At 46.3% G+C, this 15,935-nt stretch overlaps 1 protein-coding gene across 6 annotated transcripts in view; it reads right to left on the bottom strand.

Moving 5' to 3' along the window:
• nlgn2a (neuroligin 2a) overlaps window positions 1–15,662 on the bottom strand; it is a 102,111-nt gene extending 86,449 nt beyond the window's left edge. For 2 of the 6 annotated variants that reach the window (XM_041964656.1, XM_041964657.1), the window contains exon 1: window positions 15,155–15,662. In XM_041964656.1, the coding sequence (XP_041820590.1) occupies window positions 15,155–15,662 (508 nt within the window). Of the gene's footprint in view, window positions 1–7,525; window positions 7,534–12,718; window positions 12,762–15,143 lie in introns of all 6 variants that reach the window. The other 4 variants (XM_041964658.1, XM_041964659.1, XM_041964661.1 and 1 more) reach the window with 4 other exon arrangements.
• Window positions 15,663–15,935: the final 273 nt, after the last annotated feature.

Here is a 15,935-nt window from a genome sequence, read left to right as displayed (position 1 = left end):
TGAGAGTGGCTTGAGTGTTTTGTTTTAGTGTCTCCATGCGACAGGCTCATGGCTAAATGTGGAAAAACCAAAACCAAACCAAGCACTGAAGCAATTTTTTGACTTTTCACTGATGCTGCGATCAGACTAAACCATATTCTAGTTTTTGACAATAGTCACCGAGTCAGATCTATCGATCACAGTGCCTTAAACCCTTGCTGTGTTTTGGTCAGGCGACTGGTGAGACTACATGTATGGCCTCGACCAATCACATCACGTTTTATTTCACGATCACACATGAGTTCAGATGAAACAGCTGTCACTCATAGCGACAGTAGCGTTGTGTGTGATGCTGATGGTCTTGTGTACCGGAAAAAAAGGAAAGGAAAAACAGCTGTGGATGTGCTACAACACCGAAAGCAAATGCAAGAGGCGGTGTAAACTTCAGGTCATTGTTTACACATCCAATGGATAGCATCAATTAACCATTAGGACAGGTACAACAAGTTCCACATTTAATTTGATTCCCATAGTTATTGATTCTACAAGGAGCAGACCTGGCTGTGTTGGCCGCATCAAACAGGCTACTTTAATGTTAGATCTGGAATTATTGTATTGATAAGAATATTCCTGTTAGGACCGGGGATAATGTTGTGACAGCACAGCATGGTTACTCGCCAGGCTGATGAAGCGCTTCCCCTATTTCTCGCCAACATTTGTCTTTTTTGACTCGGTCATGGTTCTCCCTTGAGGAAACAGGCAGGGGTACTGTTGCCACAGCTCAACCAGCTTTTCCTCTCTTTCGTTGTCCCACCTGACAGCAGCAACCTCAGCAGCATCCCTCCTCCTCCTCCTCGCCATGGCTACCTGACAGGGCTCTGGAGAGAGCAACTGATTGGTCAAATGTGTTGTGGGAGATGTCACACTACGCGAGTCAAGACAAAAGACATTTTTATTTTCCATATTTTCTTGAGTCAGTGACTTTAAACACATCATTAGGTGACTGGTTGAGAGGGACTACGTATGGCTAACATTAGCCACCATAAGACAGTGGTCCAAGTAAAGCTGTGGCAGAATAATATCCCTGAGTGTCTTGACGGTTAGCTTTATTGCTAATTTATTCACATTTTCATTTGTAAGACAAAAGAAATGGTATCTCTTCTTTAAAAAGCTACACAGTGTCACTTCATATACGTGCACACCTTGTAAGCTGCAGACCTCTACCTGACACTGTCAGCTGAATGTCAAAGAGACATCATACTTCATATTAATAACGCTCGGTACGTGTGTGGTCGGTGGAAACAGCCGCATCAGCGTGTCTCTAGAAGAGAAGCTGACTGTGTTTTGAGGGCTGGAACGGGAGCACAGACACAAAGAAGTGAAGCACAAAGCTTGTTTAGGGCAGACCCTTTGCCATCCTTCTCCCCCACCCCTCTCTAAATCCATCTCCTCCTCTCAGGCCAGCCTTGTAAGAGCTTATTCCACCGCGGGCTGCGGCACTGGGACATTACTAACCAGTGAGTGGATGAGGCAGAGCTCCTAATGCTGACAGAGTGGAACACTGAGGGAGTGCCAAGATGGAGGATGGGAGTAATTTAGGTCAAAGGCCTACGAGGGACACCAAGATGCAAAACACATGCCCATATATATGTTTCCTTTACTTTCTTTGTGCCCTCCCAGCTCATCATCCGTCCATGTACTTATTCCATGGACGGAAAAGTTTGCTCTTGCCAAGGTTCAGCTCTAAAATCATGAGAGACCTTCCACTTACACTAATTTGTCCCACTAAGGTCTTCTAAAATGGGATCGAAATCCTGTTAAACTTGAGCACAAAACTAAAGCAGAGTCCTGGGAAATAAGGCAGAGCTGACAACAGTGATATAACAGAATACATGTTATTTTAATGCTTTTGGACAGTTCAATTGCCATCTCTCTCTCTCAAGGCGCCGCGTCTCCCCCGAGCTACATCATACCAAAATACCTACAGTGTAATCTGTTGTGTCACCTTGAGACTAAACCTGGAGCTGCTGCATTTACTCGACAATCAAGTTAGGAGCGGCTCTGTGGACTTTTGATTGGATGTCTCCAAAAAACAGCCCCAATTAAGATTAATAGATCTAGAACTTTAGGAAAAAAGTGCTCGTATCACTTTAGTTTGTGTTGCAGTGCCTTAAAAATATGGCAATTTTTTTGTCATGAGTGGGAGAAAGAGTGTGTGTGTGTTTGTGTGTGTGTGTGTGTGTGTGTGTGTGTGTGTGTGTGTGTGTGTGTGTGTGTGTGTGTGTTTGTGTGTGTGTGTGTGTGTGTCAGGACCGGCTCCTCTGATGCTGTCCATGGTCCTGAAATGCGAGCTGACACGAGTGTGTAGCATGCTGCTGTTCTGGGTGGCTTTTTTTTCTATTTGCCTCATGTGAGAATGAAGCAGAGGCCAAGCGAGCCTTAGACTGTCCCACTGACTGCACAACGCATGACGGTAGTAAGTTCTGCATCAGGGACCACTAACCGTGCACCACTTTTTGTCGTGCACTGCAGAATTATCTGAGGACAGAACAAACCAGTGTTTCCATTACTAACATTTCCTTGTTGTCTGGACGGTGCAGTTCATAAATGTCCTGATTTTGAGGACAGGCTTCTTCTCATTGCTACGATCTCATGTTGACATTGATTCATTGTTCGGTGGCTGGGTGCATCCTGTAAGCGCCTGGGTATACTTCAGTCTCCAGTTTGAATTTTGGCTTAAAGACCAAAATAAAGACCAATCAATCAATCAATCAATCAATCTAAAAGGACTGATGACACTTCCTGTACAATTCCCATACAGCACACTGTCTGCATCCTCTTTGTTATTGGCTTTAAAGAAGCTTTCGCAGGAGATGAATTGTAAACCCATGTGTGCTTTTCTTTATGTGTCTGTATGACAGCTCCTTATGCTAAATTTAGACACTTTGGTAAGTCGTTTATTGTTGAAACGCTGTCACATGCTTCCTTTTTGTAAGGATGTTATTCAGCCTGCATACGGCACTCCACACATGCAATTTTTTTTTGTGTGCGTCTGTTTACATCAGCATGTACAATATATGCATCTGTGTGTTAAATCAGTGCACTTACAAGTGTGTGTGTGTGTGTGTGTGTGTGTGTGTGTTGCAGCGGCCCAGGTGTTGGAGCTGCACAGATGATGAAATCACAAAGCTGTGGATTAAACCGAACTTCCAGTCATTCGTACCAGGCGTCGACTGGAAGCTACTCTCGCTAACTAGTGATGAATTGCATAGCAACGACGCACTGACTGTTCTCCTGCATGAACATATCAGCAGCCTTGTTCCATCAGGAGGAGGAGGAGGAGGAGGAGGAGGCCTTACCTCTGGATAACCTCCTGCTCTATCTGTCTATTCCTTCATCCCTCATTTCTTTTAATCTCTCCTTCTTCTCTTTCTCTCTCTCTGCCCTCGCCATTCAGTGCTGTGGGAGGCACTGTGAGCAGTGGGACCTGGCACAGGGAGCTGTGTGTGTGTGTGTGTGCGTGTGTGTGCGTGTGTGTGCATGCGTGTGCAGGAGGGGTAATTTGCATTCACTGCCACTGGCCACCTCAGCCTCAAAAGCCCTGAAGAGATGGCCCTTTGAGCTATATTGAAAGAGAAGGAGTGTGTACGTGTGTGTGTGAGAGAGAGAGAGAGAGAGCTGGAGAGGGAGAAGGAGGAGGATGGCAGCTAGTAAAGAATGAAAAAGGCAACATATCTCATAATGCAGAATGAGCGCTTCATGTGCATGTGTCGTTGTGCCAACAAGTGTGTGTGTGTGCAGTATTATCTGATTTTTTATGTATATTGAGTATACTAACAAGTGTGTGCGAGTGTGTGTATGTTTGCATACATGTGCATCTTCCGTTAGTCAGCTCTGGGGCAAACCAGAGTCATTACTAATCCCCGAACAGCTGAATTTTGCTTTTTGCTGCGCGCCTCACAGGTTGCTGGGCTCTTTCATCTTCCCACATCTTCTTTTCTCAAGGTTACTTTAATAACAGGTACACTTCCAGTCTGAGAGCACAATCTGCTTCCCATTTCCATGGACAGAGGGAAGAGAGGTAGATGCGATGCTGTTTAAGGTACAGTCTGTGCTGTAATCCCTTATAAACTAGCAGTATTACTTGATTTTCTTCTTTCTCTGAGTGGTTCTTCTATTAAAGTGAACATTGTTCATATGCGGTATAAAGGAGAATGATGATTCCTATTTAAGAACAAAATAAAAGAATGCCTAATATCAGTTTCACTCAGTTCGATACTACAATTCAATAAATTCTTGCAACACTGCACTGCCCCAGACTCGAGCTTATCTCTACCTCACAGCTCAACGACATGGAAACAGGATAGCTGACCACGCTGGCCTGAAATGGCCGACTCAGCAGTTCAGAATGTGAACTGTATCAATAAACTGGAGGATTAATTATAAAAAGCAAATGCACTGAGAGCTGAGGGCCATTTCTGTCTGTCTGCTCCTGCTATACATTACATGACTAACCTGAACCCTGTTTATCGCGCCTGTTGAAGCACAGTGTTAAAGCTAGCTGAGGTCGTGCTAAAAAAGCATCAGTACAGCACTACAACTATACTTACAAAGCCAATTAACCAGTCGAAAAATACTAACAACAATTAGGAATAACCTTTCAGCAGTGAACAAGGACACTTTCCCTTCAACATACAAGTAAAGATCCAGCTGCCAAACAGGAGAGTAGAGTTATGAGGAGATACGTTTAATAACTAACTGTCACTATCTCCATGTTTAAACTACAGCAAAGACTGTGGAGTAGTTCGCTCGTGTCACATTTGTTAACTTGTGTTCACAAATCTCCCTCATGAAACTGGCTTGAGAGCCGCGCTCTGCAACACGACACCGGCCTCCCTGGCAAAGAGACCCCAGACAGTTGGGATTGGCGGTCACACCTCCTCCCCCCGGGGCTGTGTGCTCAGCCCCCGCCCGTTCACGCTGAACTCCCATGGCTGCGATCCCGGACACGGAGACGATTCTGCTGTGTGGTTTGTGGACGCCTCAAGCGGCAGTGAGGATTCGTATCAGGAGGAAAATGAGTGGTGCGCAGAGAACAACCTGCTGCTCAGCATCACCAAAATCAAGACGCTTCCACCAAGTGCCTGGCTGGTCCACCTTAAAGGTCAGTCCACCTTAAATGAGCCTGGGATGAAGCTGTCGCTAACTCCGGGGCGAACCTCCTTCACTTTAATAAGCATGTGGCGGGCGAGGCGTGGGAGCTCGGCTCGGGTCTCGAGGAGTTTTAGCACTTATTACCGACAAACAGCTTAAACTGTATACACGCTGCTACGCTTACAGCTACAACATTACTGCTCACTTCACACTCAGCACAACAGACACACGCTCTCCCTCTCTTCACCGCACGCTTGCTAACGTTATGCACACAACCTACGCACTGAGCTATTATCCGTATAGCACTTTTTAGCTGAAAAAACATATCAATATAAATAAAAAGGAGAGAAATACCCAATGCTCAAGCCCAGCAGGTAGTCAGCTTAGGCCCAGTGGGCCGCCGGGCTTGCAAAACGATCACAGGTTATCATCTACTGAGGATCAGTGACATCAGTGAGGTGAGGTGCCTGTGCAGGGCCCAAACGATACTGTATTGTTTGCTCGCCGGCAGTGGCACAGCTGCCATACCACCAGACTGCAGAGCAGATTCTGTCTTCAGGCTGAGCTCATCCTCCACACTCCACCATAAATAATAGTTTATTTTTATGGCCTATTATTTATTCATCCGTTTTTGTAATTTTTGTTTCGTGAGTAGCGGAAAGGCACTACAACTTGCATCGTGTTAGATAACCCTGAGTTGTAGAATGATAAATAAATGAACTTGAATGACGCTGGTGTTGCTTAGCATGACTCGGAGCCGCTGCACCACCTGTGGGTGGGAGCTTATTTGTAATGGAATGTCTAATTGATAGTACGGGGTACATCAGACTTCATCAAATCCCATTAGATTTACTTCATCAATCCCCAAGTTAAATCAAATGATATCCCAGATTGTTCTGGAGCGCTGCAACAGAAATCAAGCCAAACGAACACGGATAGTCAAAGCCTGAGAGCTTATTATTTAAGTACTGCTGTAAAGTCGATTCACTCTCCTGAGGCTAAAATGATCATTTAAATGGACCGTCTCCAGCTAAATCCTATTTCTGCCTTCATTGCTCATCCAAAGCATATGGTGACGCCTGGGACCTTGTGAGAATTTCAGGCGGGACGAGGGGGGGTGGGTGCGCTTGGGGAGAACGGCAGAAAGGCGAAATGGTGGGAATGTAAAGCGAACAGAGGTGGGATGAAAAGTGTGGTGATGCAGGAAGAAGAGAGATCATATGATCTGAGTGGGGGAACCGAGGGGGGGCGATCAAACCGATGACCCACATGAATGTGACGCAACGCGCAAAAACACACCGCAGAGATTATTAGGATCATGTGACGGGCATGCACGTGCATACACATGCGTTGGCACCCCCACTGAATGCTGAAACCAACCCACGTATGCATCCATCCACACACACACACACACACACACGCCCTCCTCATTCCTCCTCTTTCTCTCCATCTCTCTGGCTTACAGGCTATAAATAGCTGGAACTGAGCCCTTGCTAATTCCTTCATTCAGAGTCTAGTGCAAAGGCAAAATGCATGTGGCCTTTGATGCGCACCCTGACAACAAGATACAGGAAGTGGTGGATGGTTGCCAAGACAACCCCTCTGTCCCACTTCCCCCCTTCTCGTGTCTTCAATCTAAATTCTCCTCTTCTTAAACCTCCCTCCCTCCCTCCCTCCTCTCCTCCCTGGCTCTCACCCTCTCTTTATTTCGGTGTCTCTCACTAACCACACTTGCTTCTCAGCCTCCGTCAGGGTTGAACTGGAGGGTTCAAAACGTGATCAGTGTAATAATCTGGCAGTGTCTCCGTCATGTAATTGCACTATGAAACAGCTGCATTCGCTTGCATCCACAACAAGTAAAGACGCTGAGAGAAAATGCGAATAATTCCTCCAATTACAGTCATTATCAATATCTACGGAGATTTTTACAACACAGTTACACTTCAGATGTTCCCAGCCTGAAACAAAGGCACATTCACGCTGAAACAGTCCAAAACTTTTAAAGCAGCAGCCAATTATATAATTGGCCTGCATCCCACAAGGATATTCTGCTTTCAAATCCAGACACACTCTGCAAGATCTGAGAATCCATCACACGCTACACAATATTAAGATGATCTGTTCTTGACAGAGCTCCTCCACACACTGGCTCCCGTACTCACGCCTAATTCTGCTGCTTCTCAACTCTCCTCTTTGTCTGCGCAGTTATGATTTGTCTTGTAAGACACGTCAGCCTCAGTCGTCCTGGACACATTTCTAATAACCTTTCCTCCATTTCAGCAGTCCATCAAACCCACCGGCTGCACCAGCTTAGCAGGGAGCAATTTAAAAACCCGCTCCTCCTCTCAGCTCATGGCTCGTATTGGAAATGGTGGGTCTGTGTTGAAAAGACTGATGTTACTGTCCAGATTTTGTCTTTATTTTTTGCAAATATTAAACAGAGATGGAGTTCTGTTTCCTTTGAGAAACCATCTTTGAATCTTTACTGACATCTTGAATGCTTTCAAAGTGAAACTTTTCATATATCTAGAAAATCTACATTAAATCAATTTTACTTGGAATATAAATGTATACGCCTGTTTCTGGTATCTCTGATCTCGGAAGGAGAGAAACGCCCTGAATTTGTCACGCTGATGATCGTCAGACCCGAGCTAGCTGCTCCTGAGCACAGCAAATGTATGAGGTCTCACTCTGCCACCATTTCCAGACACCACAAACGTCACGTCGGATTAGGCAAACTACACTTTTTGTTAGTAATGTCCCTTTTGACACTTAACTTCTATTTTTCATCTCGTCCAATACTGCGCAGATATTTCATCAGTTTCTTCATTTTAGTCCAGTTATCAGGCTGAGTGAGAAAAAACTGTTTCTCCAGCTGCCATCATTGAGCAGCTTCCTCCTTTGAACTGAGTAAATGCGATGTGTAACGTCATTTTCTTTTTGTTAGAAATGATGCTCGCTCATGTTCCACTCGTGTGAACACAACCTGTCAGTCAGCTTCCACACCGGACACAGGCTCGTGCCTTTGCATCCACGCGTGCACACACACGAAAGCGCCACACCCTCACAAGGTTATCCACAGGGTCCTGCGAGCTGAACTTAATGCTTTTTAAGACATTTCATTGCTGCCTGGAACTGGATTGAAGGCAAATTTAAAAAACAATTTCATAAACTAATACCAAGTGAAAACAGTTAAGAAGGAAAGCTCTCCAGGTATGAACGGGGGTTAAAAGGAGAAAGATTCCAGGACGTCCAACCAGGTTTATTAAAGCACATGGGATGAATACAATTTCCTATCCAATTATCCTAAAGTGGCCCAATAATCATCCTGAATTTGTTTCACTTATTCATTCAGTCTCACATCATCTTCGTGTTAGCAGGTTTTGGCTCGGAGAGAGGCTTATTTTGCTTCGCCCTAACTATTATCCGGGGCTAATGTTTTCACACACATGATTGAAGCAGAGTTTTTAACAACCAGGAGGCTCTCAGTGTTCAGTGGCTGTTGGTGGTCTTTTCTGGGTATGCATGGGTTTATCCTAGATGAATGGAAAAGATCAAAGCAAGTGACCGACCCTGGCTGATGCGATTCTCCCTCCACCCTCAGCACCTCCCACAGTAAGACGAAGCCTCACACCAAGCACTCCGGTCGCTGTCTGCTCCACAGTGCCTCAGGACAGGGCAGAGAGCACAGAGGGGGGAGCCAAGGGGAGGTGAGACATGAGAGGAGGCGCCAAAGCAAAGACGAACTCGGTCAGGTTTGATTTGTAAGGCTTGGACCGCGGGCTGGGAGAGGCCCTCTGTTCTGACCCCCATCCTCTAAGAAACGACAACTACCTGGAGATGCCGAACCTCAAATCTACTGCACTTCTCACTCTGTCCTTGTCTCTTTATCGGGGGCTGTGTTTTGTCTCCTTCAGTTCTGCCGAGCACGCTCACATCAAAGAAAACTTTTGGGTATGCGATATATGATGTGTGTGTGTGTGTGAGGGAGAGAAAGACAGAGTTTCATGAGTCCCTTGGGAAGCGGGAAGTGTGTTCTGCCTGCAGAAAGATGGAGGTCTATTTCCACCCCATTCTGTTTCTTTAGAGGGTATGAGCTGGGGCTGGCAGGAGAAAGAGATGGAGCACAATAATTAAGGATTTCTCCAGCATCAGAAGCAATATAGTATATCATATTTCTACGGCTGCATTGCTGGCACCTCTCTCTCTCTCTTTGCATGATTTATCTGTTTGTTTTATCTCTTTTATATATTTACTCATCTGTAGCTCTTCGGCGATGACGATGTTGCAGTCCTCGGCCGCCAGGCGCAATATCGTATTAGTATCGAACCCCCTCTTGACGAATCTCCTCAGAAAATTGAAATATTGCAGAATGGCGAGATGTGGGAGTTTGAGCTTGATGCATGGAGATAGATGAAGTACCGGATGGAATAATTTATGAGACCCCCAGCTCGCACCCTGCAGCTCATCCCAAGAAGCATGACAACGCTGAGGTTAGCAGTTCAAATCCCGGAGGAATATCTGGCAAACCCGATGTATGCCCTCCTCAAACAGGACTAATTGAATAGAACTAGCAGCTTAAAAGGCAATTTGTAAAGGCTTATCAGGGTTAAACCCGAGCCTACCACCAATAAAGTTCTTCCAAGCATGGTGGAGTCTGTCTCAGTTTGTTCAAGATCCATGCTCGTCTGGTGTAGACAGCATTTTTAGATCAATAATTCCATCCTCCTAAATAATTAAGGACTGAACAGCCACAAGCAGGATGTCAGCATTTCATAAGCAACTCTTATCTGTGCATTTTGGTCCCACATTCAGCTGCTTGTGATTGCTGTTTCTTGTTAAGAACCTGTGGAAAAATGTCATCTGAGAGGTTGTTTTGGGTTGTGCCACATGCATGTGCTGGTTAGGGTAACAGAAGGGCAGCAGCCCTACACGAACCAGAAAGTGTTTGAAGGAGACAAAAACAATGCATCTCAGTATAAAAACTGCAGTTCCCTTCAGGAAATGCAATCCATCTTCCACATGATCGAAAACAGCCATGGCAAAATATGGAAAGACTCTCAATAATAATCAATGAAACAATGGGATGAACCATTTGCTTGGTTGTGATAAACTCGTAAAATGCCCGCGCCAAAGGCGGGCTGTTGAGGGCCGAGGCTGCAGTGCCGGAGCGGAGAGGCGCGAGGAAAGGTGTCGAGCTGCGAGGGGCGAAAAAAACAGTGCAGTCAAGAGTCAGCGCCGAACGCGAGGCTGAAACGTGTCAGAGGGAAGAAAATGTTCACTGTGGAAATCAGTGCTGCATCACTGTACTGACATACATACCAATGTGCACATACAGATAGTAAGAGAGCCAGAGCTGAATACAAACGTAAAGGCGCACAGGCGCTGATATTGATATCAGTCTGCTGGTTCTACAGATGTGATAAAGTAGGAAACTGCCTGGCTGAGCGGGTTTTAAATCAAGTGTTTACACGCGCATGTGGGAAAAGGTCGAAGGTGTGAATGTAAAGGGATGAAGCTCGAGGATACTCCACAGCCAGTAAAGATGCTACGCTGCTGGTGAGCACGCTGCAAGGCCGGTGTAGATGCTACGCAGCAGGTGTAGACACTATGCGGCAGACGTAGAGGCTATTTGGCTGGTGTAGACACTACGTGGCTTGTGTAGACGCCATGCAGCTAGGGTAGACGCTACGTGGCCGCTGTAGACGCTATGTGGCAAGTGAAGACGCTACGTGGACGCTTTAGACGCGACAGGCTACGTGGCTGGTGAGGACGCCATGCAGCAGGTTTGGACGCTCTGTGGCTGCTGTAGACGCTACGTGGCCGGTGTAAACGCTACGTAGCCGCTGTAGACGCCATGCGGCTGGTGTAGACGCTACGTGGCCGCTGTAGACGCTACGTGGCCGCTGTAGACGCTATGCGACAGGTGTAGATGCTACGTGGCCGCTTTAGACGCTATGCGACAGGTGTACAGGCTACGTGGCCACTGTAGACGCTACGTGGCCGCTGTAGACGCTACATGGCAGGTGTAGACGCTACATGGGTGGTGTACACGCTTCAGTCGGTGTTGTGGGTCTCCTGATGAGATGAGCCTTCTTCTTCTTAACTAATCTGTTGCTGATAACAGGTAAGCAATGGTTTCCCCATCACTTCTATGCCTTCAGTCTAACTGCACAGAGCTCAGATAAATGACTGTTGGTGAATGTTTGCAGCGAGTTCCCATTGAGGGGCTGCTGAGTCCATCCACTCCGACTTATTTACCATGAAGCCTTGCTCTGTGTTAGGGGCTACTGACTGCTTAGAGAAGCATGCGGCCTGTCTGCGGGCCTGAGGCAGCAGCAGCCGGCCGGTCCTTCCCTCCCTTCCCCTGATCCATCGATCCGCCGTGACTCTGCAGGAGCCAGATGAAAACCTCTCGCTATGATTTATGGGATGTCATCTCCAGGGGAACTGGTGGAGCCCCTCCCTTCCTTCATTTGGTGAGGGAGCAACCTGCAGGAGGGCAAAACCAGTTCCCCTGGGTCCTAAGGCCTGACACACCGTACAACCACAGGGACAAGGAAACAAGCTGTGTTTATGGTGAACACTTTACATTGCAGAGGTGTGCCAGTAACCATCAATTCATTCCTGGGGAGTTACAACTAAAGCAAACCAGGCAAAACCCTCATTGGCTTTAGGTGGTAACATAAGAAAGCACTTGTTCTGTGTATTATGTGCCACAACTTTTTTTGTTTGAGTCAGTTCAGAACGATGTTAAACTTAAGACTGATGAAGAAAGAACAGAGAAATATCATTCCAGGCGCTAAAATATTTATATAATGAACGTAATAAAATTTAAAAGCACTAAAATCCTCATTTACATATTAGATTAAGCTTCTGCTAATCACATAGTAACAAGTGTAATTTTGTATCATTTAATATAAGGTGATTAGCTTCCTTTCTTGGTTTGCTCCGAAAGAATTACAAATTCCGAAACATATTTATTCCTGAGTGCCATGGAACTAATGAAAAAAAAAGAAAAACACATGGCTAGCTTAGCAATTTACTAAGTACTTAAGTATTAATTAAGAAGCCATGAGTAACCACCAAATGTTAGCGTATTTGTTTATGAAGCAACACACACATCCATGTCAGAGTGTCCCACTTTCCTCCATTTGCACTGATAGCAGCATTAAGAAGTAATTCTGGAGGCTTAATCCACTTAAAATTAGAGGAGGTTTTTAAGGATTCTGTCTTAAGGGTGCCCTAAAAAAGCCTCAGGAGACTCTGAGAGCTGCAGCGTTCAAGTTTGAAAAGTAAGAAGAATCCAAGTCATAGACTCAACGACAAGGCAAGAGGAGGTGGCAGCGAATGGGTGTGCATGTGTGTCAGGATGGGAACATATTCAACTTGGTGTTGTGCTGTGTGACAATGAGCTGAGCTGACAGTCCCCATGGACAGCAAGTTGTGATTTTTGATCTGCTGCCCAAAAGCTTTCTCGGCTTCCCACTTTTCTGGTCTCCTCTCCTTTCCTTTCCTTTCCTTGCCTCTGATCCCCCTCTCTCCTCTTCTCCTAGTTTTCTGTCCTCTCCTTTGTTTCCTCCACTCTCCTCTCCTCTGTTTGTTTTCTTCCCCTCACCTTGCTTCCTCTCCCTCTCTTTCCTCTTATTGTTTCCTCCTACCTCCTTCTGTCCACGTCTGCTTTTCTTGTTTCCTCTCCTGCCTTGCTTCCTCCCATCTTATGATCTCCCCATCTGCTTTTCTTGTTTCCTCCTCTTTTTTCACCTCTTCTCCTTCCCCTTTCCTTTCCTATCTTTTCCTTGATTCCTCATCTTGCTTCTTTGTTCCTCTTCTTTTTTCCTTCAATCTCCTTTTCTCCTCTCCTCTGCTTGCGTCCTCCCATTCCCCTTGCGTCTTCTCCTCTTTCCACTCATTGTTTCCTCCTTTTCTCGTCTCCTCTCCTCTCTTCGCCTCCTCTCCTTTCCTTCTTTCCTCTCCTCTTCCTCTCTCCTCATGTCTGCTTTCCTTGTTTCTTCACCTCTCCTCCCTCCCCAAGACACCCCTGAGGCTGCTGCAGGAGCGCTGAGGCTAGCGTTGTCATGCCTGACTTGGCCACCATAAATATACCAGCAATGATGATGATGAGGGATGAAACAAGACATATTTATCTGACTTACACATATGTGCAATGTTGGTTTTATATTCTTAAATCATTAAACATCTGCCCACACACTGCCTGATACAGTATTATGCTAATGATGCTGGGTGATCGTTCATGTTGATGAATGAAGGTCATTATTGGAAGGTATTTTACAACTATGCGACATTTCCAAAGAGCGCACCGTGCACCAGTGGGACAGTGTATAAGCGTGTGGGTGCTAGTGTGTGTACATCCCTCCGCGTTATGGCACTTGCGTTTCCACCGAGCCACACATCTCAGAAAACAGGAAGAAAAACAAGCCATGTGGCGGTGCGAAATGACTCAAGCCCTGATGTATAGTGTTCTATACGTGCCCGAGGACCTATAAGTGGCAATGACGGGCTGCTGATGGCTGAGGCTGCGGTGTTAGAGTCGAGAGGCGGAAGGAAGTGTTGAGCTGTGAAGGGCTATAAAAAAAAAATCCAGTCCAGTCAAGCACTGAAAGGGAGACTGAAATGTGTTAGAGTGAAGAAAAAGTTCAGAGTGGAAATCAGTGCTTCTTCACTATGCTGACGCACACCAATGTGCATTATAGACAGTAGAATAAACACAGATGAAAACAAACACAAAGGCACACACACGCCGATACTGTCGCAGTTACACACACTCTGTTAGTCCGATGCTGCTTGAAAGCTGCTTTCTGATGACCTCCATCAAACCATGTTAAAAAACACTTCCTGCATGTGGACCCCGCCTGCATAATGCTTATGGCCTTTACTCTGTGAGAGGTGCTGGCTTTGTGCAGCTTACATTAGAGGTGGAAAAATGAAGAGATGTGAAACACGTCTTGCAAAACCCCAGGCAAGGAGAGAGAGGGATGGGGGGGTGAAGGAAGTTTCTATTCTTCGTATCACACCTGCCGACAAAATGGAAATATTTCTCATTTATTGCTGACACCCCTAATAGCGCCCGGGCAGACAAAGACATCTGCAGTAAGATCTGAGTTGAGAGAAGAGGGTTCTTGATGGTAAAAAAAAAAGTCAGAAAAGTCAAATGTCACCTAATCCTTTTCTCATAAAGCACCTGAAAATGGCTTCAGCCCTGGCCTTTGTCTTGTTTTCTAACATCTCAGATGGAACGTACTGTAAAACCAGGGAAGGGTAATTGAAAAATTCTTTAACCCTCCGTGGAATATTCTGCATGTTGTTGTTGTTTTTTTATATAACCCTTCCCCTCCTCCCTCATTCACAGCCCACCGTTCATGATCCACAAGAAGCATATGCAATATTAATGGTGTTTAAAGAAGTGCACGGACCTACAAAAGAAAACAGTCACAAGAGTTTTCCAGACATTTTTCAACATTAAGTGAACGTCCCTCGGCTCTTTCCACTGATAAGTGGTCCTTATTGACCGTTTGCTAAAACCCGCCCCTGAACAGCGCCTGTCCAGTCATTGCCTGGAGACCGCAACAAGGCACAAAAGGCCTGTCAAGCTTTACATTTCCCCACATGTTGAGGCTGTGCACATGGTGCTGCAGTAAGAGTCCTACTCCATATATAAAGCAGCAGCAGTATTCCCCCACTGTGTGAGAGCTGTGTAGGCTAACATTAGCTACTCTGTGCTGCTCTATATTGGATGTGGAGAAGTTGACACTCCGACCTCCAGCCAAACAAGCGATAGTGTTATGTTTATACTGAGTTTGTGCCTGTGATATGTAGCTTTTGCCTCAATGTATGCAGCCACCAAGCGAGTATTTACAAAAGCTTGACAGGCACAGAAAAAGCAGCTAAGGGGACGGGGCTTAGCGAACAGTCAATTATCTGTTCATTGTTCTCCATGTTACCCTCTAAATCCCTCATTTCCCAGCCTACACCAACCCTTCATGTAGTACTGTCCACTCACCATCCTCCGTGGGCACGTAGATATTGAGGTAGAGGCAGTCCTCGCTCTGGTTCTGGATGTAACCCGCCGCCACGTCCAGGTTGTCTGTGAACCACACGGGCAGCATGATCTCCGGGAGCACGCCGTGGACATTCTGAGGGCACACGGGGGCGAACTGGGTGGCGTTGCGGATCTCCTGCCAGGATCCCGGGGCTTCGGGCGGCTGAAAGCGTCGGTCGCCGATGGGCGCGGTGGCGTAGGGGACACCCAGGTACTGCTCCACAGGGCCCAGGATCTCGTTGTTCAAGTCCTTCTTGATGCCTCTGAGCTTGCCGTAGTTGGTGGTGACTATGGGGTGTTTGGAAGGGTCTATTTTCTGGCTAGAGGCCAGGCTGAAGAGCAGGATGAGGCCTAGCGCACCCATTAGGCACCAGTCTGTCATGAGACTAAGGGGGCGTGTCCTGGACAACAAACCCCGCCAACTTTGCTTACTAAAAGGAAGGGGAAGGGGGTACATGACTGGATTCATACTGTTCAGCCACCTGCTCCTAGTCTGTTTTTTTTGGAGTACTCCTGTGTTTTTATGAGCGAATGTGGATTATAACCGAGAGTCGGGAAGGTAAAGCATAAGAGAGGGATTAAAAAAACAAAAGCAAGCAGACCAAGAAAGACTATAAGGGGCTTTTTTTTTGGAGGTTTGTTCGAGACCAGGAGCGCTGAATGTGGGTGAGATGAAGGGCAAAGCAGTTGTCGGGGTAAAGAAGGGTCCTTGGGGTGCTGGAGGAGGAGGTCTGACCTCGGT

The sequence above is a fragment of the Chelmon rostratus genome, chromosome 23 (assembly GCF_017976325.1).
Source record: "Chelmon rostratus isolate fCheRos1 chromosome 23, fCheRos1.pri, whole genome shotgun sequence".
NCBI classification, from domain to species: Eukaryota; Metazoa; Chordata; class Actinopteri; order Chaetodontiformes; family Chaetodontidae; genus Chelmon; species Chelmon rostratus.
The sequence above is the reverse complement of the archived record's forward strand: the minus strand, read 5'-3'. Positions and strand labels throughout refer to the sequence as shown.